Raw genomic sequence first — 26,748 nt, 5'->3', positions numbered from 1 at the left:
GACATCTCATCAATTTCTCATTCAACATGGGTGGATTGTGAATTTCCAGAAATCCAATCTCATGCCTACTCAACGGATTCAATTCCTCGGTCTCATCTTGGACACTGTACAATTGAGCGTATTCCTACCAAAGAATAAGGTCCAGGACCTACAGAGGTTAGTGGCTCAGGTACTGAGGTCACAAGCGGTTTCTCTACACCTCTGTGTGCAACTTCTCGGGATCATGGTGACGTCTGTCGAAGCTCTCCAGTAAGGCAGACTTCATTCCCGACCATTACATATGAACCTCATTGCTCAAGGGAGCAGGGTCACACTGGCTTCTACATCGAAGAATACAACTTCCACCGCGCATACGAACCTCCTTACCTTGGTGTTCGTTGTACAGGAATCTCGCAGCAAGCAAGAGATCGGCATTTGGGATTGGAGGATCCTGACAACAGACGCCAGTCTCAGAGGTTGGGGTGCCGTCTTAGAGAACTCTACTGGAGAGCGGCCTACCCATAAACATTCTCGAACTAACAGCAGTTTACAATGCACTTTTCTTAGCCGAAGACCTAGTCATGGATTAACACATAAAGATGCAGTCGGACAATGTCACGATGACGGCGTACATAAACCGTCAAGGAGGAACAAGGTGCAGGGTGGCGTTAAAGGAAGCCACACAGATCTTGTTGTGGGCTGAAAGGCGAAACATCATCCTCTCGCCAGTGTTCATTCCAAGTGTGGAGAACTAGGAAGCAGATTATCTCAGTCACCAGGACATGCATCCGGGAGAGTGGTGCCTACATTCACTGATTTTTTACATGGTGGTGAGGAGATGGGGTCTACCTCAAGTCGACCTAATGGCGTCTAGGCAATACAATCAGCTGCCCAGATATGTGTCCAGGACAAGAGATCCAGCAGCAGATGGCGTGGATGCATTAACGCTTCCTTGGTGTTACAGGAAGGTTTTAAATTTTTCCACCCATCCAACTCATACCCAGGTTTCTAAAAAAAGGTTAAAACAAGAGTGTCACGATCCGGGTATCTGGACGCCATTTCTTACCTATCAGATGCCTCCTAAGGCTGGCTCAGCGCTCCAGGACCGGATCCCATCTGTTATCCTGATGTGCACATTCCCGCATCCTCTCCTGTCTCTCTGGACGCAGTCACAGTAACGCCTTATACATCTGGCATGGCGTCTCCCGCGGCCTCCGCCGCCGTCCCTGAGCTTCTGCATTTAGAGTGGCGATTACGTCAGCCGCGGCCTCCGCTGTGTCCGCGTGGTCGGATGTGCATCTGTCAGTCTGGCGTCTCCTGTCTCCGGTGGCCGGCGCCGCCATTACTGTTTTCCAGACCACATGGATTACAATCCAAACTTCCCTCCAAGTGTCTGCATGGGCGCAGCCATCTTGGATTCTGTCAGCTGATCATTCCTACCAATCCGTTGTCAGTATTATTAATTTGCATAATTGCCTAGCCAATGCCTTCCTTGCTGCAGGTATAAATAGGTTGTGCCTGAGCAAGGAAGGCGTCAGTGCTTTGGTTGTCAAACCTAGTTCCAGTTTGTCTCTCTTCTGTGAATGTCTTCCAGGTTCCAGCTCCTGTCTCCAGACTTCTGCTATAGAGACCCGCACCAGCATTCCATCTGCGGTGTAGCCTGACTCTCCGATCCATTCTGGACTCACCTGTTTCCAGCTACAACATCACCTGCTTCCAGCTTAGCTTCCAGCAGTGTACAGCTTCTCTTAAAGGGCCGGTGTCCTTTCTGCAGTTTACCACTCTCCACCGGTATTATTATTTCTCCGCTCTCAAATTCTACATTTCATCTACATTGCATCGCTCAAGCTTTATTTATTATTTAACTGGTTCCAGCCAGTATCCACTCCGTGCCAACACCTGTCTGGTTCTAACCAGTACCCACAGCAGCATTTTATCTACAGCAGTCCAGCTTTCCCTGGAACACCAGCTGGTTCGACCCTGGGCTTTCCTCATTGCTACAGTTGAGCCTGGTAAGGACTTTCCAACTTGCAGATAATAAGAACTGTCTCATACCACCAGAGCTCTGTGGCCCCTGCCACCCTGTAGTACCCAGGAACTGTATTATTATTTCTCTGCTGATTTTTGTTACTTTTTACTGCTACTGTGATGCATGGAGTTTGTCATAAATAAATATCATTGACTTTTACTCAAGTTGTCGTGGTCACGCCTTCGGGCGGTTTCTCTTCATGTTACTTACATGTCCAGGGGTCTGATACAACCTCCCAGGTTCCGGTACATCTCAGCCCCTACAACTGAGGCTGCCTTCCGTCAGCTCAGGCCCTCAGTTGTGACAGTAAGTACTGACCTAATGAATCCAGCCGGAGACCAGGATCAAGCGGCCAGGCCGATGCAAGAACTGGCAGCCCGACTAGAACATCAGGAGGCTGCACAGGGCCACATCATCCGCTGTCTCCAGGATCTCTCTACTCGGCTGGATGGGATTCAGACAACTCTCCGTGGATCAGGCGCTTCTGGTGCGTCAACCACAGTGACTCCAGTTATAACCCCACCCACCTTACCCATTTCTGCTCCACGTCTTCATCTTCCAACGCCAGCAAAATTTGACGGATCTCCAAGATTCTGCAGGGGATTTCTCAATAAGTGTGAGATTCAGTTTGAGCTACAACCTGGCAATTTTCCCAGTGACCGTACAAAAATTGCCTACATCATCTCACTTCTCAGTGGCTCAGCCCTTGACTGGGCATCACCGTTATGGGAGAGGTCCGACACCCTGCTATCTTCTTACACTGCATTCGTGTCAACATTCAGGCGCATCTTCGACGAGCCAGGCCGGGTAACTTCAGCTTCGTCTGAGATTCTCCGTTTACGCCAGGGATCACATACTGTAGGACAATATCTTATACAGTTCCAGATCCTGGCATCTGAACTGGCATGGAACGACGAGGCCCTGTATGCTGCATTCTGGCATGGTTTATCCGAGCGTATTAAAGATGAGTTAGCTACCAGAGACTTACCCTCCAAGATAGATGAGCTAATCTCACTTTGTACAAAAGTTGACTTACGTTTCAGAGAGAGAGCAACTGAGCGTGGAAGATCATCAGCTCCAAAATCTTCTGCTCCTCCTCCTCGCCAACTGTCACCAACTAAAGATGAACCCATGCAAATTGGCCGTTCCCGTTTAACTCCTGCTGAGCGCCGAAGACGTCTCTCCGAGTCTCTCTGTCTTTATTGTGCAGCTCCGTCTCACACCATTAATGCCTGTCCCAAACGTCCGGGACTCCAAGTCCTAGCTCGTCAAGGAGAGGGCCGGCTAGGAGTAATGATCTCCTCTCCATCTCCTCAAGATTGTAATCTCCCAGTCTCGCTTCAAGTTGCTCAACGTTATCAGAACGTCATTGCCCTCCTGGATTCCGGAGCAGCTGGGAACTTTATTACCGAAGCCTATGTTAAACGGTGGTCCCTACCCATCGAGAGACTTCCTTCCTCCTTTTCCTTAACTGCCGTGGATGGCAGTAAAATTTTTGATACAGTTATTGCTCTAAGGACTCTACCAGTTCGTCTGAGAGTGGGAGTTCTTCATTCCGAACTTATTTCACTTTTAGTGATTCCAAGAGCCACACATCCTGTGGTCCTGGGCCTTCCATGGCTCCGTCTTCACAATCCTACAATTGATTGGACGACTACGCAAATCCTGGCATGGGGTCCCTCCTGTGCTGAGACATGTTTGTTTAAAGTGTTGCCTGTCTGTTCTTCCTCCCCCAGGTCGTCTGATGTTCCACCTCCTCCATATCAAGATTTCACGGATGTGTTCAGTAAAGCTTCTGCTGATATCCTTCCTCCTCATAGAGAATGGGACTGCCCGATTGATCTCGTTCCAGGGAAGGTTCCACCTCGAGGCCGAACTTATCCGTTGTCTCTGCCCGAGACGCATTCTATGGAGGAATACATTAAAGAGAACCTAGCAAAGGGGTTCATTCGACCTTCTTCTCCTCCAGCCGGCGCAGGCTTCTTTTTTGTAAAAAAGAAAGATGGTGGTCTGCGGCCGTGCATCGACTACAGAGGTTTGAACGACATTACCATTAAGAACCGCTATCCTTTACCCCTGATTACTGAGCTCTTTGACAGAGTTAGCGGAGCTACCATCTTTACAAAGCTGGACTTGAGAGGTGCATACAATCTCATCCGGATCCGTGAGGGTGACGAGTGGAAGACCGCATTTAACACCCGTGACGGTCATTATGAGTACCTCGTCATGCCCTTCGGATTGAGCAATGCTCCAGCTGTCTTCCAGCATTTCGTCAATGAGGTCTTCAGAGACATTCTATACCGTCATGTCGTGGTCTATCTAGACGATCTCCTCATTTTTGCCAACAATTTAGAGGAACATCGTTTTTGGGTAAAGGAGGTTCTGTCCCGTCTCCGTGTCAATCATCTCTATTGCAAATTAGAGAAATGCGTCTTTGAAGTCAAGTCCATTCCGTTTCTAGGGTACATTGTGTCCGGTTCCGGACTAGAGATGGATCCTGAGAAACTACAAGCAATCCAGAATTGGCCGGTACCCTTAACCCTCAAAGGGGTCCAGAGGTTCTTAGGGTTCGCCAATTATTACCGAAAGTTTATACGAGACTTTTCCACCATTGTGGCGCCTATTACTGCTTTCACCAAGAAGGGTGCTAACCCGTCCAAGTGGTCTGAAGAAGCCATGCAAGCTTTTCATCTTTTAAAACAGAGGTTCATCTCTGCGCCTGTCCTGAAACAGCCTGACATCGACTCTCCTTTCATCCTAGAGGTGGATGCCTCCTCCGTTGGAGTAGGAGCGGTGTTATCTCAGAGGGCTAAAGATGGCCATTTACATCCTTGCAGTTTCTTCTCACGGAAGTTCTCCCCAGCGGAGCGCAACTATGCCATTGGCGACCAGGAGTTGCTAGCCATCAAGCTCGCTCTAGAGGAGTGGAGATATCTGTTGGAGGGAGCTTCTCATTCAATCACCATCCTTACAGACCACAAGAACCTTCTATATCTGAAAGGCGCACAATGTCTCAACCCTCGTCAGGCCAGATGGGCACTTTTCTTTTCCAGGTTCGACTTTAAACTCCAGTTCTGTCCGGGCTCTCAGAATCGCAAGGCCGATGCCCTTTCCCGCTCATGGGAGCAAGAAAATGAGTCTTCAGACAAGCATCCTATTATAAATCCGTTGGCATTCTCCACGGTAGGGATGGACTCTACGCCCCCATCAGGGAAAAGTTTTGTTAAGCCGACACTAAGGAAGAAGCTCATGCATTGGGCCCATGCTTCCCGCTTTGCCGGACATACAGGTATCCAAAAAACCCTGGAGTTTATCTCTAGGTCTTATCGGTGGCCAACTCTGAAAAAGGACGTTTTGGAGTTTATTGCATCTTGCCCAAAGTGTGCTCAACATAAAGTATCCCGCCAGTCGCCTGCGGGGCAACTGGTTCCACTATCTGTTCCCCGTCGACCATGGACCCATTTGTCGATGGATTTTATTACAGATTTGCCCATGTGCAACAAGTTTAATACCATCTGGGTGGTAGTTGACCGGTTCACCAAGATGGCACACTTCATTCCTCTCACCGGTCTTCCGTCAGCTTCCAAGTTGGCTCAAGTATTCATACAAGAGATCTTTCGACTCCACGGTCTTCCAGAAGAAATTATCTCAGATCGAGGAGTTCAATTCACAGCCAAATTCTGGCGAAGTTTATGTCAAGCCCTCCAAGTCAAGCTAAAGTTTTCCACGGCTTACCATCCTCAGACCAATGGTCAAACTGAGAGGGTGAATCAGGACTTGGAGTCCTTCCTCCGCATCTATGTGTCCTCCTCTCAAGATGACTGGGTTCAATTACTTCCCTGGGCCGAGTTCTGTCATAACAACCAGTATCATTCTTCATCTTCTTCAACACCATTCTTCACCAACTTTGGATTCCACCCTAAAGTCCCTGAGTTCCAACCGCTTCCAGCAACTTCTGTTCCCGCAGTGGATATCACCTTGCATCAGTTTGCCAATATCTGGAAGAGCGTACGATCAGCTCTGCTCAAGGCATCGTTCAGGTACAAGAAGTTTGCGGATAAGAAGCGTCGAGCAGTTCCTGCTCTCAAGGTGGGTGATCGGGTATGGTTATCCACGAAGAATTTGAGGTTAAGAGTTCCCAGTATGAAGTTTGCACCTTGCTACATCGGTCCTTTTAAAATTGATCAAGTCATCAATCCTGTTGCTTACAGACTCCAGTTGCCTCCCTTCTTAAAGATACCCAGGACATTCCATGTTTCCCTGTTGAAACCGCTAATCTTGAATCGGTTTCATTCCTCACTTCCTCCAACTCCGAAAGTCCAAACTCAACGAGGCGTTGAGTATGAAGTAGCCAAGATCCTGGACTCACGGCACCGTTACGGTCAACTTCAGTATCTTATTGACTGGAAGGGTTATGGCCCTGAGGAACGTTCATGGACCAATGCTTCTGATGTCCATGCTCCTGCCTTGGTCCGGAGATTCCATTCCAAGTTTCCTCAAAAGCCAAAGAAGTGTCCTGGGGCCACTCCTAAAGGGGGGGGTGCTGTCACGATCCGGGTATCTGGACGCCATTTCTTACCTATCAGATGCCTCCTAAGGCTGGCTCAGCGCTCCAGGACCGGATCCCATCTGTTATCCTGATGTGCACATTCCCGCATCCTCTCCTGTCTCTCTGGACGCAGTCACAGTAACGCCTTATACATCTGGCATGGCGTCTCCCGCGGCCTCCGCCGCCGTCCCTGAGCTTCTGCATTTAGAGTGGCGATTACGTCAGCCGCGGCCTCCGCTGTGTCCGCGTGGTCGGATGTGCATCTGTCAGTCTGGCGTCTCCTGTCTCCGGTGGCCGGCGCCGCCATTACTGTTTTCCAGACCACATGGATTACAATCCAAACTTCCCTCCAAGTGTCTGCATGGGCGCAGCCATCTTGGATTCTGTCAGCTGATCATTCCTACCAATCCGTTGTCAGTATTATTAATTTGCATAATTGCCTAGCCAATGCCTTCCTTGCTGCAGGTATAAATAGGTTGTGCCTGAGCAAGGAAGGCGTCAGTGCTTTGGTTGTCAAACCTAGTTCCAGTTTGTCTCTCTTCTGTGAATGTCTTCCAGGTTCCAGCTCCTGTCTCCAGACTTCTGCTATAGAGACCCGCACCAGCATTCCATCTGCGGTGTAGCCTGACTCTCCGATCCATTCTGGACTCACCTGTTTCCAGCTACAACATCACCTGCTTCCAGCTTAGCTTCCAGCAGTGTACAGCTTCTCTTAAAGGGCCGGTGTCCTTTCTGCAGTTTACCACTCTCCACCGGTATTATTATTTCTCCGCTCTCAAATTCTACATTTCATCTACATTGCATCGCTCTCAAGCTTTATTTATTATTTAACTGGTTCCAGCCAGTATCCACTCCGTGCCAACACCTGTCTGGTTCTAACCAGTACCCACAGCAGCATTTTATCTACAGCAGTCCAGCTTTCCCTGGAACACCAGCTGGTACGACCCTGGGCTTTCCTCATTGCTACAGTTGAGCCTGGTAAGGACTTTCCAACTTGCAGATAATAAGAACTGTCTCATACCACCAGAGCTCTGTGGCCCCTGCCACCCTGTAGTACCCAGGAACTGTATTATTATTTCTCTGCTGATTTTTATGTTACTTTTTACTGCTACTGTGATGCATGGAGTTTGTCATAAATAAATATCATTGACTTTTACTCAAGTTGTCGTGGTCACGCCTTCGGGCGGTTTCTCTTCATGTTACTTACATGTCCAGGGGTCTGATACAACCTCCCAGGTTCCGGTACATCTCAGCCCCTACAACTGAGGCTGCCTTCCGTCAGCTCAGGCCCTCAGTTGTGACAAAGAGCGAGTGTAGGCGGTTCTAACCGCAACAGATTGGCCCCGCAGGAGTTGGTACTCAGACCTGCGAGGGTTACTAGCGGAAGATCCTTGATGGTTACGTCAGAGAGAGGACCTGCGATCTCAGGGACCGTTCCAACACCCAGCCCTGAACAGGCTGCGTTTAACGGCGTGGCTATTGAAACCATGGACTGGTGTCAGGAACGTTGGTGGAATTCGACGGACTTCCACTTATCCAGACTTCTACTTTTCCTTTCGGCCGGTCTGGAGGTAGGACTGAGGCTGGGCTCTCTGAAGGCTCAAGTTTCGGTTCTCTCCATCCAATTTCAAAGGTGGTTAGCATCCTTGCCAGAGGTTCAATCCTTTTTGCAGGGGGTTCGGAGGACCAAACCCCTTTTTCGTCCTTCCACTGCGCCTTGGGACATAAATTTGAGATTGGAATTTTTGTGATCCCAACTTTTGGGCCGTTAGTAAGAACATACCTGAAATATCTCTCTTGGACGGTCACATTAATGCTTGCCTTGGCTTCGGCCAGGCGGGTTACTGGGTTGGGAACCTTATCGTGTAAGAGTCCCTTTTTAATTTTTCATGAGAATAGGGCGGAACTCCGTACAAGAGCAGTTTTTCTTCCTAGGGTTGTTTCGGGGTTTCACGTAAACCAGACAATTGTGGTACCATCTTTTCAGGATCTCGCAGATGGGGACGTGTACTTGGCTGTTGTCCGAGCTTTACGGGTATACGTACAGGTTACGTCGTCTTTCAGAAGGTCTGACCTTTTGTTTGTCTTAATGATGGGCCAATGAAGGGTTGGCCAGCATCTAAGCAGTCTTTGTCTCGATGGATTAGACTTGCCATTCGGCAACCTTATATTTCCTGTGGAAAACAGGTTTCGGTTCAGACGGGTGCTCATACCACCCGATCAGTGGGTGCCTCAGGGGCGGCTGCCAGAGGTGCTTCCATTACTCAACTTTCCAGAGCGGCGACGTGGTCCTCAGCCCACACGTTCGCAAAATTTTACAAGTTTGATACCTTTGCGTCCGGAGACTCTTAAGTTCGGACGTTTAGTTTTGCAGGTCACCGACAGCACTCCCTCCCTGGGGGATAACTTTGGGACGTCCCCTACTGTATAGGACTCCAGTGTCCCCTAGTGGATGAAAGAGAAAAGAGGATTTTGGTACTTACCGATAAACCAATTTCTCTAAATCCTCTAGGGGACACTGGACGCCCGCCTCGGTGCTGTCAACCTGCTGCGTTCAATCTTCCTGTTCAAAAAAAAAAAAAAAAAGTTTGTACAAACAGCGTTCGTTTTTCAGTTAAGAGTTTCTTGGATGCTGTTTGGTAGGTTGTACGGTTCGGTTCCTCGCCATGTGCTATAGTGTCATGTCCTATTCTCTCGGTCAAATTTTCCAAACTGAGGGAGTAGGGATGTGAAGGGGGAGGAGCCGGCTGTGCAGACAATGCTAATTTTAGATTGTGCCACACCTCCGGTTGCAAGCTTCACACCCCTACTGTATAGGACTCCAGTGTCCCCTAGAGGATTCAGAGAAATGGATTTATCGGTAAGTACCAAAATCCTCTCTTTATTTACTGGGTTGGGGCCGTGAGACTGGTGGGTGGGGATCCTGGCGGTCAGCATACCGACACCGGGATCGCACCACAAAATGCCTGCAAGGGTTGGGGAAGGGGGGGGGGGAGTTGGATTGTGAGGGCAACAGAGCCCCTTGTGGGCTTGCTGCGCTCGCCACAGGTCCTATTACCACTCGTATCATGGACATGGAATGGTTCCTGTTAGTCGGCATGCCCCTTATACTATACAATATGGTTTTGTGATATATAACATTGTGAGTTTAGCTCCTATCATACATGATTGATGTTATATTAATGTAAGATGAAGTCCCAATTCTTTTTCCCTAGGATGCAGAGGGAAGAACTCCAATCCACATTGCGATCAGCAACCAGCACCGTGTAATTATCCAGTTAATGATTTCACACCCTGATATCAGGCTGAATGTGAGGGACAGACAGGGTATGACGCCTTTTGCATGTGCCATGACTTTTAAAAATAACAAAGCTGCAGAGGCGATATTAAAACGGGAGCCTGGAGCAGCTGAACAGGTAAGAGCTCTTAGTTATATGATTACATAAAACAACCATTTTATTGACCCATTCCCAGTCATAGCTAGCCAAACCCTAATCCGTGGTAAAGATTCATCTCCCAAATTCTACCTCTATCATTTTATCCATGTATACCAGATCAAACCAGCATAAAAAAAGTCAACAAAAAGAGATAAAGCAACGGAATCGCTGTCAGTGGCCAAATTGTACTAGTCCTAGAAATGTAGATCTTCAGCCATTCAGCTTACCTGTAACTTGTTGGTTTGACTGGTAGAATGCCCTCTCTTACCCTCCCTTCCTATCCTTATCGCACATCATGGTAGTTTGTGGCTGGTTTTAGACGTGACTTTTGAGCCCAAGGCTTTAATTGAACTACTATTTGTGCAGTGTGTGTACATTCCTGAGATTACATTTGTCAATTGAAATGATGTATTTGTTATTTAACATGGTTATTTCTCACTTGCTTAGGTGGATAACAAAGGAAGGAATTTCCTGCATGTTGCAGTGCAGAACTCTGACATTGAGAGTGTGCTGTTTCTGATCAGTGTGCAGGCCAATGTCAACTCAAGAGTGCAAGATGCCTCCAAGTTAACCCCACTGCATCTGGCTGTACAAGCAGGATCGGAAATTATTGTCCGTAACTTGGTATGTAAGATCTGTATCCTCCGGCACATCTGTTATTACCCTTACACATCTTGTAGGTCTGTTAGGGAACCTGTATTGTTTTCGGTATAGCAACCTTTTAGGAGGTAGCCTTGATCACACATTAGAGACCATTCATTGGAAATAAATTGAGACGAATAGTTGTAGTACAGTACTAAATTATGATTGCATTTTGGTAGTGTAATGTACAGTAATACTAATGATACTCCTATTGCAGCTCCTGGCTGGTGCCAGCGTGAATGAATTGACCAAGCATCGGCAAACCGCCCTTCACCTAGCAGCACAACAAGACCTACCCACTATCTGTTCTGTACTTCTAGAGAATTTGGTCGATTTTGGAGCCGCAGATGAAAATGGCAATAATGGTAACCAGTAAAGGCAGTCTTATTTAATATATGTATTTTTTTTTTTTTTAAATACATTTTACAGTTTATGTATAGTATTTTTATGTGAGGTCTGTGTAACATACTATACACTAAGCATGTGATGTAGAGATCTGCAACTGTATACCAAATACTAGTCGTGGAATTCCAGTGACATGTCAATCCAGGTACCTCTATTTGGACAACCAATCTAACAGATAAATTGTTTCAACAAATCTTAGATTGTCCCACTGTGACCGTAATAGTAAGTTAAGATACTTGAATATCTAGGTTAATGTGCCCTAACGGAATGTGTGTTAGGTATAAAGTAAGGGCTTATCCCTGTTTATACACAGACCACAAATCCTACCAAATATAAACGCCGCCGCCGAGCCTATCCCCGATACAAACCTAATTTACCACTCTCCTGGACTGCACGTGTGCCCACTCCTGAGACCTCTCCCCTGTTACATCAGGGGAGATGTAGTCTTTTTTTTTTTTTTCTTATGTCTAAATAGCTGTGGCTGAACTGGAGCACCGGATAGCTGTGATCATTATGACTAGTGTGCTTCCCCCACCTAGGGGCACCCCTAGGCACGTGTCTAGTGGGAAATCCAGTAGCGCTGTAGGCCCAGTGTTTTTTGCCCTCTGACAGCATTGGTGAGACTATAGCTTATGGTAGGAATTGTAGTTTATATCTGTTAATCTTACTTTGGGTTACAAAGGTTCCTGCCTTGTAATCAACCAATATCACAGTAATCAGTATTGTGTGTACACCTCCTATTTTTGCAGCTTAAAGAAAATTGCTTGTAAGCCATCCTGTCGATCTACTAGCTAAAATAAGTAATGTTATTAAACCATTTTCAACTCTGTGACCGAATATGTCCAATTAAATCATATACATCACGGTACATTATATGTCTTGTTCTTTTGTCTGGTTTTTTTTTTTCCAGCTCTTCATCTTGCAGTAATGCACGGTCGTTTAAACAATATCCGTTGCCTATTAACAGAATGTAATATTGATGCAGAGGCGCTTAACTTAAGGTGAGCTTTCAGCACCTCTTGAATGGCATTACAGCAATGTTTGCAGTAATTAAAGAGGTTATTACTCTAATAGGCCCTACACACATGCCGATTTGTTTGAAAGATATGAACGATCTCGTTCATAAATGAACGAGAACTCGTTCATATCTTTCAGTGTGGAGGCTCCAGCGATGAACAATGCGCGGCCCCGCGCTCGTTCATCGCTGGTCCCCCGTCGGCTGTGCATGCAGGCCAATATGGACGATCTCGTCCATATTTGCCTGCACTTCAATGGAGCCACGTGACTGGGGGAGTGAAGAAACTTCACTGCCGCCGGGTCGGCCGTTGGGCACCTCGGTGGCGGATCGGCATGTCTGTAGGGCCCTTTAGGGCGGTATCCTACTAGCCGTGGTAAGTTACCATGGCTAATTACCTCACACAGGGCTGTCGAATTGGGCCAGATGGTGAAAATTACGAAATCTGTGATAAGACTACCTTTTTTCCCAGTCGGGGCTGCGAAAATACATAGGATTCCCACTTATCATGCACCCTGTGTGTTTTCACGAAAAAAACAACTTCTTTGAGCATAAAAAATGGGGTGTAATTGGATAACCCGAAAAAAAAAAAAACATTGTGAAAGCCCCCTTTTATTCATAGTAAAAAAAAAAAATTGCAGCTAATATTATACCCCTGTCAAGTATTAGAAATGTTTGGGTTTATGTAGTTAGAAGTAAATCTGTAAAAGGAGCAGTTTGCTCCTGGAATATGCATTGTAAGGGGTGTAAATGCATTTATTGTGTTTTACATGCAGGAAAAACATGGGCCGCTTTTGCATGTAGCAAACAATTACTGGGCAGCTTAGTTTTTACACACTGAAATTTAGAATGCAGCTATTACACATCCATTTCAAAATATGTGGAATATGTATCAAAGGTTGGAGAGTGATAAAGTGAAGAGAGTTACAGTACCAACAAATCATGTCATGTTACAGGCTGTGTTTGAAAAATGAGGAGCTGATTGGTTGGTACTTTATCTCTGTCCAAGCTTTGCTACATGAACTTCCAAAACTGTAAACATCTATAATCTGCCACACTACAGTGCAACATGTTTTTTCCATTTTGTCCCATTTTTATTGTCTCTAATAGGGCATAGGCCCTAATAGAACTGTCACTACGCACAAAGGAACTATGCTTTGGATTTTTGGGCCTCGTTACGCTTTTATGTACTGAGCATCAGTGACAGTTCCTGGATTTGGACATTAATTTGGAAATCATTATCAGCAGTTTTTCTGCCTGTCCATTGATTAGAAGCAAAGAGAGAGAATGTTTTACTAATGCAGAGCCTAGGGGATATTTTGGTGGCATCTTTTATGTGATCTTGTCACCAAAACCCATCTGGATGAAGGATACTCTGTGGCTGTGATTCTGGTTAGAACTCAAAAATTCCTCCTGTTTTAGCGCATATGTTCTAATCTCATGTTATAGAATGTGATCTAAGCTCATGTTAGAACAATAATCATATACTGTATAATGTGTACATTCTTCTCCCCTCAGACCTTACAAGTAAGCTCACACCATTACTACAGCCCACATAGATAGAGCAAACCCCCCCAAATGATGATACCCACTTGTTATCACTGTAAATAGTAGATCTTCATTTATAAGATTGTGGTTACATTCTCCTATTTATACTTCTCCCCTTCCTTACTATTTAATCCAAATAGAGGGTTTTATTGTAATGTTATGGAAAAAATGTGTCACATTCTACACATGTAAAAAAAGAAATAAATTGTGTTTGGATCTTTCCATCTCACCCCAACATGCTGTTTGACAGATTTTAATTTGAAGAACACTACTTAAGGATTCATTTCTATAAAATATCTTATGTATGACAGTGTCAGTATAGTGCACCTGTGCATAATGGGGCAAATGTATGAAGGGGTGATATGGGGAGAAGTGGTATTAGCGCACGTTATATGTGCTATACCGCTTCTCCGCCATGTATGAAGCCTGTGGTGAGGGCACAGTGACATGCGACCCTGTCCATAGCAGCGCTGCTATCTAAAAGATAGCAGGCCGATATGCGCCAGTGTATGAACGGTCAGCAGCGCTGACGGTTTCGACACCTGCAGCTGTCGATGCCCATTCACCACAGCAGGGACAGAGCTGTCCCTACCTGTGGCTGGTGCTGGCTCCAGACTGCGCTGGGGATCTCGCGTGAGTAGCGAGATATCGCACATGCGCAAGGGGAGCTCAGGGGGACATCGCCAGAGTGGGGAGCTTTTGCTCCCCCACTTCGACAGGCAAGATGTTCATATATCTTGTCGTTGTCCCTTTCTGCTTTGCCTCGGTATAGTGCCGCCATAATACATTTAAATCAATGTATGGAGACCAGAGATCAGCATCTCCACTCCCTTTTACTGCAGAGTTGATAGGATTTTCATAAACTGTGCCAATGTTCTGACCCAGGGGTCATATCAAAAAGCTGAGCGCAAGAGCTCTGGCAGCAGGGAGACTGCCACCCCCGTGGTCTGGTTACAATACCTTTTGAAGACTATTTCAGCTGGGAAGCGACAATAGACCTCAGGGCAGGTCTGTTTTAAGATAATGTGGGGTCGATCCTATTCACTGCAAATGGTGTAATGTGCCGTTTTAACGCCGGTAACTGCACCCGATCGCACACCCTTCATGGGTCAGCCCCAATTTGCACAAAATTGCTCAGAGCCTTATGGTGCGGCCGCTGCAACAGTGCCCCTCCCTCAAAATCATCACGGCTAATAGGATTTACCCCTTTGCCTGTAGATTTTAAGATAAATCTCAGAGCCTAGGCTTCAATTCCAGTTAATATAATAAGTGGAGCACCTGCAGTGGTAATTGTCAGTTCTATAAGGCTTAAACAGGTAATAATGGTAAAAACCTTTAAAACATTGTGTGGTGTGAAATAGATAAATCATTTTGGGAATGAAAATAAAAAAACTTTTAAATGTAACTATCAACACAAATAATAATGTATTGATTTTACACACTTAACTCCCACAACTTACTGGACCCACTTCAGTCAGGCTTTCGTGCCCAACACTCCATAGAGACGGCACTGACCAAAGTAGTGAATGATCTGGTTACTGCTAGATCGAAAGGCCATAACACACTTCTTATTCTTCTAGATCTCACTGCTGGTTTTGACACTGTTGACCACTCTCTTCTCATACAAACACTACAATTACTAGGTCTTCAGGACACAGTCCTTTCTTGGTTCTCTTCCTACCTATCTAATCGCTCTTTCAGTGTTCACTTCTCTGAATCAACCTCCTTTTTTCTACCTCTATCAGTTGGAGTATCGCAACACTCTTAGGTCCTCTGCTTTTATTAATCTATACCTCATCTCTTGGTAAACTAATCAGCTCCTTTGGATTTCAGTATCATTTGTACGCTGATGATACTCTTATCTACCTATCGCCCCCAGATTTATCACCATCTGTATTGGTTTGTGTTGCTGAATGCCTGTCTTCATCTTGGATGTCATCTTGCCACCTCAAACTCAATATATCCAAAACAGAATTATTTTCCCACCAGCCAAGAGTAGTTACCAACCTGATATCTCCATAACGGTTGACAATGCGACTATCGACCCTACCCCACAAGCTCAATGTCTAGGTGTCACCCTTGACTCTGAACTGTCCACACATTCAATCTGTCTCTAAATCATGTTACATTCACCTAAAAAAATATCCAAAATACGTCCTTATCTTACACAAGACACTGCAAAAACTCTAATCCATGCTCTCATTATCTCCCGCACTGATTATTGTAATAGTCTCCTTACTGGTCTTCCCAAACATAGGCTCTCACCACTACAATCCATTTTAAATGCAGCTGTAAGGCTAATCTTCCTTGCCAGACGTTCTTAGTCTACTGATCCGTTCTGTCAGTCCCTCCATTGGTTACCGGTATTCTATTCTACTGTGTTAAATATAACTTTTACTTACATATAAGACTATTAAACAAACTGCACCATCATACATCTCTTCACTCTTCTCAAAATATATTCCTACCAGACCTCTCCGCTCTGCACAAGATCTACGTCTCTCATCCACATGTATTACTTGTTCCCACTCAAAATTACAGGACTTTATCTGGGCTTCTCCCACTCTGTTGAATGCCCTCCCACGCACAATAAGACTCACCTCTAGTCTCCAAACCTTTAAACGTTCCCTGAAAACTCACCTCTTCAGACAAGCCTATCAAATTCCAGACCCACCCACATAACCTTTAATGCTTCCCTATCTAATTACATCCTCTCTGTACAGTACACACAACCTCACATATTTTGTCGTCCAACATTGCTGGGTGATCATATCATACAACCCATTAAGAACCTAGCAATCTGATGGACCATTATGCAATAGGTAGTATCTATCCTTTTGTATCAATGCCTATTTCTCTGGCTGGGTCCACAGGATTATCCACAGGATAACATTGGGATATGGTTGAGCGACAGCGGAAATGGCACCAACACGGTCACGAGCTTTCTGGCCTCCCAGGATGCATCGGGGCCTCACCATATAGTCCCGCCCACTGACTCAGTCAAATCAGTTTTTTGCTTGGTGCGGCAGGAAGCCGGACCATGGTCACAGGGCTGCTGAGATAGAGCAGCCTGAAGCTTTTATTATTTTATTTTTATAGACTTACTAGGTTTTTTTCGAGCGACTTTTCCTAACAGAGTCTTAAACGCATACTGGAAAGAGTCGCTCCGACAACTCCCCACCGGGTCGCAACAACGCTTACCTTCGCGGTATAGTGCTGTCTCGACGGGCGTCTGTGTCCGATATTCTAGCAGGTCCAGCAGACGTAACCAGGCTGTGGCCGGAGCATGGGGGGGGCGGTAAGTCTATGGATTTCCTCTTACTAGGGGGGTCCGGACACAGCTACACTGTATTGGTGGAGACTACAAACAGTGTATTGATGCGCCGAACATCGAGTGCAACAGCGCTACGCTCTAGGGATCAATAGTGAACAGATGGGGTCTACCCGAGATAGACCTCATGGCGTCTCGTCTAAACAACAAAGTTCCAAAGTACGGATCGAGAACAAGGGACCCAGGAGCGGTCCTTGTAGACGCACTGTCAGTAGAATGGAAATTTCATCTGGCATATCTGTTCCCTCCGATATCTCTGTTACCCAGAGTAGTGAGAAAGATAAAGCAAGCAAAGGGAGCAATAATTCTAATAGCTCCAGCTTGGCCAAGAAGGCATTGGTACACAAATCTATTGAGGATGTCCGTGGAAGCACCGATACTGCTCCCTCAACGTCCAGATCTGCTAATACAGGGTCCTTGTTGTCAGAGTCATCTGGATCGCCTGTCTTTGACGGCGTGGCTGTTGAAACCTCTATCTTAAAAGCTAGAGGGTTTTCGAAACAAGTAATCCAAACTATGCTTAGAGCAAGAAAGCCTTCTTCAGCTCGGGTGTATCATAGAATATGGCAAGCCTATATTCATTGGTGTACTGAAAAAAGTTTGAATCCAAGATCTTTCAAAGTATCCAGGATTTTGGATTTCCTTCAAGCAGGATTGGATAAAGGTCTGAAGGTAGCTTCTTTGAGAGTTCACGTATCAGCATTGACTGTATGGTTTCAGCGAAAGGTTGCTGAATTACAGGATGTACGTACTTTCTTTCAGGGAGTTGTACATATTCAACCTCCATTTTTTCCTCCTGCAGCTCCTTGGGATTTGGATTTAGTTCTTAAATTCCTCCAGGGTCCTCCGTTTGAACCACATAAGAGAGCAGATTTTAAATGGTTAACGGCTAAAGTACTTTTTCTACTGTCAATGGCGTCAGCCAGAAGAGTGTCAGATTTAGGAGCGTTATCGTGTAAGTCTCCTTTCCTAAGTTTTTTTCCAGACAGAGCAGTTCTCAGAACGAGATCTGGTTATCTTCCGAAGTTGGTTTCAAAGTTTCACCTGAATGAAGAGATTGTAGTCCCAGCTTTTCAGGTATTACCAGTTATTACCAGTTATTTATATAGCGCTCACATATTCCGCAGCGCTTTACAGAGAATATTTTGGCACATTAGTCCCTGCCCCAGTGGAGCTTACAATCTATATTTCCTATCACATGTGCACACAGACACATTCACACTAGGGTCAATTTTTGTTTGGAAGCCAATTAACCTACCAGTATATTTTTGGATTGTGGGAGGAAACCGGAGTACCCGGAGGAAACCCACCCAAGTACGGGGAGAATATACAAACTCCGCACAGTTAGAGCCATGGTGGTAATCGAACCCATGACCTCAGTGCTGTGAGGCAGTAATGCTAACCATTACACCATCCGTACTGCCCTAGGTATCGGGACTATCTGCGGGAGAAGCGTCGCTGGACGTAGTCCGAGCTTTAAGAATCTACATAGATCGTACTAGTGCCATCAGGAAAACAGATTCTCTCTTCATCCTCTACGGATTCCATAGAAGAGGATGGCCTGCTAGTAAACAGACGCTGGCGAGATGGCTCCGAATGGAAATATCAGAAGCTTATTCTCATGCAGATCTCCCTACTCCGGCTAATGTCTCTGCACACTCTACACGTAAGGTAGGTCTTTCTTGGGCAGGGTGCTTCAGCAGGACAGGGTGCTTCAGCAGAACAGATATGTAAGGCAGCCACATGGTCTTCCATAAACACATTCAATAGACATTATGCCTTGGATACTTTTGCCTCTCATGATGCAGACTTCGGGCGAAAGGTCCTCCTGTGTAATCAGGAGCGTCCCCACCACTAATATTGGCTTTGGGAATCCCAATGTTATCCTGTGGATAATCCTGTGGACCCAGCCAGAGAAATAGACGTTATGGTAAGAACTTACCATTGATAACGTGATTTCTCTTATGTCCACAGGGATCCCTCCCTGACGCACCTGATTTGAGGATCTCGACAACCACTAAAACCTATTCCCTCTTGTATGGAAGGGTGTGCATGTGTGTTCTTATCACCTAAAATAGGTTTCTACCTGATGCTCCTGCCTAAATCGCTGTGGAAAGAACTGATTTGACTGAGTCAGTGGGCGGGACTATATGGTGAGGCCCCGATGCATCCTGGGAGGCCAGAAAGCTTGTGACCGTGTTGGTGCCATTTCCGCTGTCACTCAACCATATCCCAATGTTATCCTATGGATACCTGTGGACATAAGAGAAATCACGTTATCAACGGTAAGTTCTTACCATAACGTCTATTTCCCTATAGATTGTAAGCTTGCGAGCAGGGCCTTCCTACCTTTGTCTGTTTTTGCCCAGTTTTGTTCTATAACTGTTGTTCTAATTGTAAAGCGCAACGGAATATGCTGTGCTATATAAGAAACTGTTAATAATAATAATAATTTTATTTGACAGAGGGCAATCACCAATGCATATTTTAGGCCATTATGGGAAAGAAAATGCAGCAGCCATCTTTGAGCTCTTCCTGGAATGTATGCCAGAATACCCTCTTGACAAACCAGATTCAGAAGAAAACACAGGTGATTAGAATGTTCCTTCTTTTCCTGACTATCCAAACCTACAGAAGCTAAACCTTTTCAATATTTGCTTGAGCCAGCTGCAAAACGCTGCCTGAATGATCATAGTTATCTTTTGTGTCTTTTGCTTGTGATAGAAGATGTATTTGTGATTTTCCATCATCATTCTGCAAATTTGTGGCAAACGCCTCTCGAGTATTTATATTACATTTCAGTTGTTCTGTATGTTCCCGCAGGTGATTTGGCTGCTCCACATAATTACTCCAATGTAAAGAAATATAATCAGTTCCCTTCCACATTATATACATTGTTCTGCACTCGCAAGAACTTGTAGACAAATGTAGACATGACATAAGAGCTACATCATCATGATCTGTCGTTTCAGTCTTATTTGTTACAGACTTTCCCCAGGGACAATAGTACAGCAAGTGAACACACCTTAAATAGAAACGTGATCCCCACATGTTTACACACACCAAAACAGCATTTTCGGTTGCCAGGACCAAGTGCATTAGTATGACGTCACCAATGTGCCTCCAAGCAGATGTGTATGAACGCCTCAGCACTGACACATCACCCGACCCACGCAAAGATGCCCTATCACGCTTCAGTGGCGGATCTCACAGATTGGCACTTGGGAGGTGCCATGACACTGACGCCATCCCTGGGAGAGAGCGCGGCTGCATCATCACGCACCAGTGTGATCACGTCACACACCGCTCACCATGGTAACTAGCCAGCCTCTGATGTCTCCACTTTTGGCACTAACAAAAAATATATAGAGACAAACCCATGCAACTATCAAGTGAGAAAAATGAAATAATAACTAACTAAACATAAACAGTAGCAACAGCCAGGGTAATACACTGAACAATAACTATCCTTGAAACTTCACAGAGAAAGGACAAATATAACTTACTAGGTGCTTCATCGCGCCCTACGGGCGCTCTTCACACCGTCGTAAGGGGCTACGCCCCCTTAACCCCTGTACGCCGTTCAATATATGTATTATATGAAGTATTACCTGCATTCCTAGTTTTGTGAGTGGTTAAATGTTGCACAATGAAAGGGAGTTGGATGATGAAGGGGGCGTAGCCCCTTGCGACGGTGTGAACAGCGCCTGCAGGGCACACTGTACAGAATGCAGTGGGTGTGGGGGGGAACGCGGATGGGGGAGGGTGTCGTGAGGCGCTGCGGGTGGGGATGTGCGGGGGAGTGGGATCCGGAGGCGGTATGTGTGGGGGAGGGGCGGGGTTGCTGCGGGTAGGGGAGGGGCAGGTATGGGGATCTGGTGGATGGGGTTCCGGAGGCGCTGCAGGTGGGGAAGGGGCGAGTGCGCCGCAGGTGGGGTAGGGGGTCCGGAAGTGATGCGCGCGTAGGGGGGGGGGGGGGTCAGGAGGTGGTGAAGGTGCGAGTGCGCGTGGGGGAGGGGCAGGTGGGGGGGGGTGGCAGATGGAGGAGGGGGTCGGGAGGAGCAGCGGGGCTGTGCGGGTGGGGTAGGGGGTCAGGAGGTGCTGCGGTTGGTGAAGGGGCAGAGTGCGCTGCGGGTGGGGTAGGGGGTCCAGAAGCGATGCGCGTCGGGGAGGGACAGGTGCGGGGGTGCGGCAGATGGGGGAGGCGGTCCGGAGGCGGTGCGGGTGGTTGAGGGGCGGGTACATCTCTCCCCCCCCCCCCCCCAGGCAGGCACATCACCGCCCCCTTCCCCCCCCCCCCCCAGACAGGCACATCTCCTCCCCCCCCCCCAGGCAGGCACATGTCCTCCTCCCCCCCCCCCCCCCAGACAGGCACATGTCCCCCCTGCCAGGCACATCTCCCCCCCCAGGCAGGCACATCTCCCCCCAGGCACATTTTCCCCCTCCCCCCCCCCAGCCAGGCACATCTGCCGCCCCCCCCCCCCCCCTTCCCGCCAGGCAAATGACCCCCTCGCCTGGCGGGAAGCACTGGTGTGTCCCTCGCCAGCCGGGGAGCACACCAGTGTGCGCTGTCCCCGCTGGTGCTTGAGCCGCTGTGCTGCACAACTTCCCCCGCCAGCTTATCTCCCTCGGCAGCCGGGGAGCACACCAGTGTGCGCTGCCGCATGAGCCGCACATCTCCCCCCAGCCAGGCACATGTGTGTGTCGTCTCCCCCCCCCCCCCCCCCCCCCCCCCCACCGCCAGGCACATCTCCCTCGGCAGCCGGGGAGCACACCAGTGTGCGCTGTCCCCGCTGGTGCTTGAGCCGCTGTGCTGCACAACTTCCCCCACCAGCTTATCTCCCTCGTCAGCCGGGGAGCACACCAGTGTGCGCTGCCCCCACTGCCGCATGAGCCGCACATCTCCCCCGGCCAGGCACATGTCTCCCCCCCCCCCCCCCCCCCCCCACCCCTCCAGGCTGTACCGGGAGGACCGGACGGAGGGCTGTGGCGGCAATAGGAGCGGGGGTTGCCTCTCTCCTCGCTGGGGCAGGCGGCAGGGGAGAGGCGCCGAGGCTCAGGTGGGGAGCGGGAGTGACTCTGATTATCCCACATCTGTGACTCCGCCCAGCGTTATGGCCAGTCACAGAGTCACAGACTTGGGCTCATATATAGGAGATGATTACAGCACGTATTATTATATAAAATAATAAATTCAGGAGAGTGCTATTGCTATAACACATGCCTGGACTGTGTGCAAATGCTTTTTACTGGAGTATACAGTACATACTGCTCAGTTTGTTCTTTGAATTATTTAGTATAATATGCAGCTCTATAAATACTTTGGATCACAAATTGTTGGAACAGAATTGTTTTACCAATGCGCAGGTCTCCGGAAACATGGTGCCCACCATGTTACTGATGTCCATTCTCCACTACACATGCACACTGGTAAAATGGTCGCCCTGCTTTTTTTTGGGTGATTTCTGATTCCACGACGTGGTACTGCAGAGAAGTAATTAAACATTGGTGCAGTGTGGGCACACCTGGACCCAGGGGGCCATGTGTACCGCACAGACTGCACCCATTATAGATATGCCAAAGCTCTATTTCTCTTACGTCCTAGAGGATACTGGGGTTCCATTTAGTACCATGGGGTATAGACTGGTCCACTAGGAGCCATGGGCACTTTAAGGGGGAGATTCAAATGTTTGAAAAGTCAGTTGGGAGTCTGTTTTTTCCTATCTAATAGACAGGAAAAAACAGACACCCAACCGATTGTTCAAACATTTGAATCTCCCCCTAAGAGTTTGATAGTGTGGGCTGGCTCCTCCCTCTATGCCCCTCCTACCAGACTCAGTTTAGAAAATGTGCCCGGAGGAGGCGGTCACGTTTATGGAAGCTCCTGAAGAGTTTTCTGCATTTATGTGTTTGCTATTTTCAGGCAGGGCTGGTTGGCACCAGCCTGCCTGCTTCGTGGAACTTAGGAGGGGGGGGGCACGGCCCAACCTCTTGAAGGGTTAATGGTCCCGTTCCCCACTGACAGGACACTGAGCTCCTGAGGGAACTATTCGTAAGCCCCACCACGGCGAGCGTATATTTCCGCAGCACGCCGCCACCCCTAACAGAGCCAGAAGTAAGAAGAGTGGTGAGTACTAAGCCGGCGTCCCGACTAGCTGGTTGGCGGCCATTATGGCGGCGTGAGGGTACGGAGACGCACGGCTTCTAACCGGAGCGGAATGCATCTACAGACATTGTACACAGCTGCGTCTCAGTACACTGTACACAAAACCCACACTGGCAAAAAGTCTTTACAACGGTTTTCTCTCCATTTTAAGCACCAGATTACCTCCACCAGTATAAAAAAAAACGGGAAGACCGCGCGCCATTGAAGGGGCGGGGCCTTCACTAGGAGCATATCCAGCAGCTCACCAGCGCCATTTTCCGTCTGCAGTGGACACAGACGCTGACTGACAGGGACGCGCAGCTCCTCCGGAGAGACTCCTCAGCCGTACCAGGGGGTCATAGCAGGGGGGGAGCAATTATTAGTGTACTAAGTCCCCTATCAGGGTACTTAGTCTGCGACCCGACTAAGCTTGGCATTAGCGGATAAGGGCACGGTGGGGGCTGGCTTCAAAATACTGTCTCTCCCTGAAAGGCTCTTTGTGGGTTAATTGTGCTTAACCTTTTCCTGTGTGTGTGTGTGTGTGTGTGTGTGTGTGTGTGTGTGTGTGTGTGTGTGTGTGTGTGTGTGCTGTCACATTTACATTATGTCAGGCAAACAGTGTGTTAATTGTACAGCGGAGTGTTCCTCTTCACCAGGGGGCTCACTATTGGGAACTCAGGGCAGTGCACCTTCCCAGAATAGCGGGGCTGAACCAGAGTGGGTTAATTCCATTAAAGGAATGATCTCAAATATTTTTACAAAGCTATCCCGCAATGAGAAAGAGACACAATACTTAAGACAGACTGTGGATGAGTTTATGAATAGAGACTCAGTCCCCAAACCTGCGTCTCAGTCCACTCCCATTTGTCAGCAAAAACGATCTCTGGCCCATATCCTGCAGTCTGACTCTGGCGTGTCAGACATGGAGGAGGGTGTGGTGGATTTGGAGAATTTTCTCAAATTCAGAACCGTGGGTTAATCCTCATAAGAAATTTAAAATCCCTAAAAGGTTGCTCTCATCTTTTCCTTTTCCTCTGAGGATAGGAAAAAATGGGAAAATCCACCGATAATGGACGCATCAGTCTCTAGGCTGTCACAAAAAATTGTATTGCCTGTCCCTGGTGCAGCCTCCCTAAAAGATACAGCTGATCGTAAAATTGAGACCACACTCAAATCATTGTACACAGCTGCTGGGGTGGCCCAGAGACCCACTATTGCATGTGCGTGGATCACAAAAGCCATTGCTAAATGGTCAGGTAAGCTTATTGAGGGGTTAGATTCCTTGTCTATGGGAGATGTTTTACTCATGCAGCATATACAGGACTCTGCGAACTTTATGGTGGAAGCCATAAAAGAGATTGGTTTGCTTAATGCACGCACCCCTGCTATGGCAGTGTCGGCACGCAGGGGCTTGTGGCTACGCCAGTGGACTGCTGATGCGGACTCCAGGAAAGGCGTGGAAGGCCTACCATTCACAGAAGAGGCCTTGTTTGGAGACAAACTAGACAAATGGATCTCCAAAGCTACTTGCGGGTAAATCTACGTATCTTCCTTCCGCAGTTCCCCCAGCCAGAAAAGCTTATTCAGCTTCAAATTTACAGTCCTTTCGGACAGCCAAGTTTAAGGAAAAATCCAGAGGTGCTTCGACGGCCTTCAGAGGCGCAAAAGGTAAACCATGCAGACCAGCAACTGCAGGTGCTCAGCAACAGAGCTCAGGCTCTGCTTCCTCAAAGCCTTCAGCATGACGGTGGACCGCGATGCCTGGAGGACTGTCAGGTGGGAGCCCGACTAAAATTCATCAGTCACATCTGGTCAAGTTCATGCCGGAATCCCTGGGTCATAGATCTTATTTCCCAGGGCTACAGACTGGAGTTCCAAGAGTTCCTACCTCACAGATTCTTCAAATCAGGCTTACCAGCCTCACAAGAGGCAAGTATAACTTTATAGCAGTCCATCCAAAAACTGGTACAGACTCAAGTCATTGTTCCAGTTCCACCTCATCTTCACAAGAAGGGGTACTATTCCAACTTGTTTGTAGTACCGAAACCGGACGGTTTGCACTGCAGGACTGTCACTACCAGTTCTAGGCCCTGCCATTTGGTCCCCACGGCACCGAGGGTGTTCACCAAAGTGATGGCAGAGATGATGTGTATACTCCGCAAGCAGGGAGTGAACATAATTCCGTACCTGGACGATCTTCTGATAAAGGCGCTGTCCAGGGAGAGGTTGCTGGACAGCATTGACCTCACAACCCAACTACTTCAGGATCTCGGGTGGATTCTGAACCTTCCAAAATCTCACCCACTTCCAACACGGAGGCTCCCATTCCTGGGAATGGTAGTGGAAACGGAGTTGCAGAAAGTGTTCCTTCCATTGGAAAAGGCATTGGTTATACAGTCGATTGGTTCGGGATGTCCTGAAGCCAACCCGGATATTGGTGCATCTATGCATTCGCCTGCTGGGGAAAATGGTGGCTTCTTACGATGCGCTTCAATACGGAAGGTTTCACGCAAGACCCAGCTCGATCTGTTGGACAAATGGTCCGGATCGCATCTTCACATGCACCAGAGGATCCGTCTGTCGCCAAAAGCCAGGATCTCCCTTCTGTGGTGGCTACAGATTACTCGCCTCGTCGAGGGTCGAAGGTTTGGAATTCAGGACTGGATCCTGTTAACCATCGACGCAAGCCTCAGAGGTTGGGGAGCAGTCGCCCAGGGGGTGCAGTTTCAAGCAAGATGGTCAAGTCAGGAAGTCATCCTTCCAATCAACATTATGGAACTCAGGGCCATATACAACGCTCTTCTGCAGACCTCTTATCATCTTCACGATTGGGCCATTCAGGACCAGTCGGACAATGTGACTGCAGTGACGTACATAAACCGACAGGGCGGAACGAAAAGCAGAGCAGCAATGTCAGAGGTGTCAAGAATTCTTCTCTGGGCAGAAAAAAATGCTGTGGCATTGTCAGCGGTCTTGATTCCGGGAGTAGACAACTGGGAAGCAGACCTCCTCAGCAGACACGACCTGCACCTGGGTGAGTGGGGCCTTCACCCGGAAGTGTTCAGGTGCTTGACGTGTCAGTGGGGATATCCACAAATCGACATGATGGCCTCTTGTCTCAACAAGAAGCTCGAGCGGTATTGTTCCAGAGACCCGCAGGCAGTGGCGGTAGACGCTCTGACGACTGAATGGGTCTATCAGATGGTGTACGTGTTTCCTCCACTTCCTCTGATCCCAAGAATTTTCAAAAGAATTAAAAAGGAAAAGGTTCAAGCAATACTCATTGCTCCGTACTGGCCAAGAAGCGCCTGGTACGCGGACCTTCTGGAGATGCTCCTCGAAGATCCGTGGCCTCTACCTCTTCACGAGGCTCTTCTGCAACAGGGCCCATTCATTTATCAGGACTTACCGCGACTACATTTGACAGCATGGAAGTTGAACGGCTGATTCTAGCCAGAAGAGGGATCCCTAACAAAGTTATCCTGACTATGATTCAAGCCAGGAAGGGGGTAACGTCTAAACATTACCACCGTATTTGGAAGAAAATATGTCTCTTGGTGTGAGAGCAGAACTTATTCTGCGGTGGAATTTCACCTGGGACGTTTCCTGCTTTTTCTGCAGGCAGGTGTGGATGTGGGCCTACGTCTGAGCTCCATAAAAGTCCCAAT

The 26,748-nt window shown here is 47.7% G+C and overlaps 1 protein-coding gene across 2 annotated transcripts in view; it reads left to right on the top strand.

The window, feature by feature from the left end:
- ANKFY1 (ankyrin repeat and FYVE domain containing 1) overlaps positions 1-26,748 on the top strand; it is a 249,891-nt gene that overhangs the window by 209,343 nt on the left and 13,800 nt on the right. For both annotated transcript variants that reach the window (XM_063953705.1, XM_063953704.1), the window contains exons 18-22: positions 9,773-9,973; positions 10,442-10,618; positions 10,854-11,001; positions 11,952-12,042; positions 19,401-19,525. In XM_063953705.1, the coding sequence (XP_063809775.1) occupies positions 9,773-9,973; positions 10,442-10,618; positions 10,854-11,001; positions 11,952-12,042; positions 19,401-19,525 (742 nt within the window). The remainder of the gene's footprint in view (positions 1-9,772; positions 9,974-10,441; positions 10,619-10,853; positions 11,002-11,951; positions 12,043-19,400; positions 19,526-26,748) is intronic.

This window comes from Pseudophryne corroboree, chromosome 2, assembly GCF_028390025.1.
Source record: "Pseudophryne corroboree isolate aPseCor3 chromosome 2, aPseCor3.hap2, whole genome shotgun sequence".
Classification (NCBI taxonomy): domain Eukaryota; kingdom Metazoa; phylum Chordata; class Amphibia; order Anura; family Myobatrachidae; genus Pseudophryne; species Pseudophryne corroboree.
The sequence above is the reverse complement of the archived record's forward strand: the minus strand, read 5'-3'. Positions and strand labels throughout refer to the sequence as shown.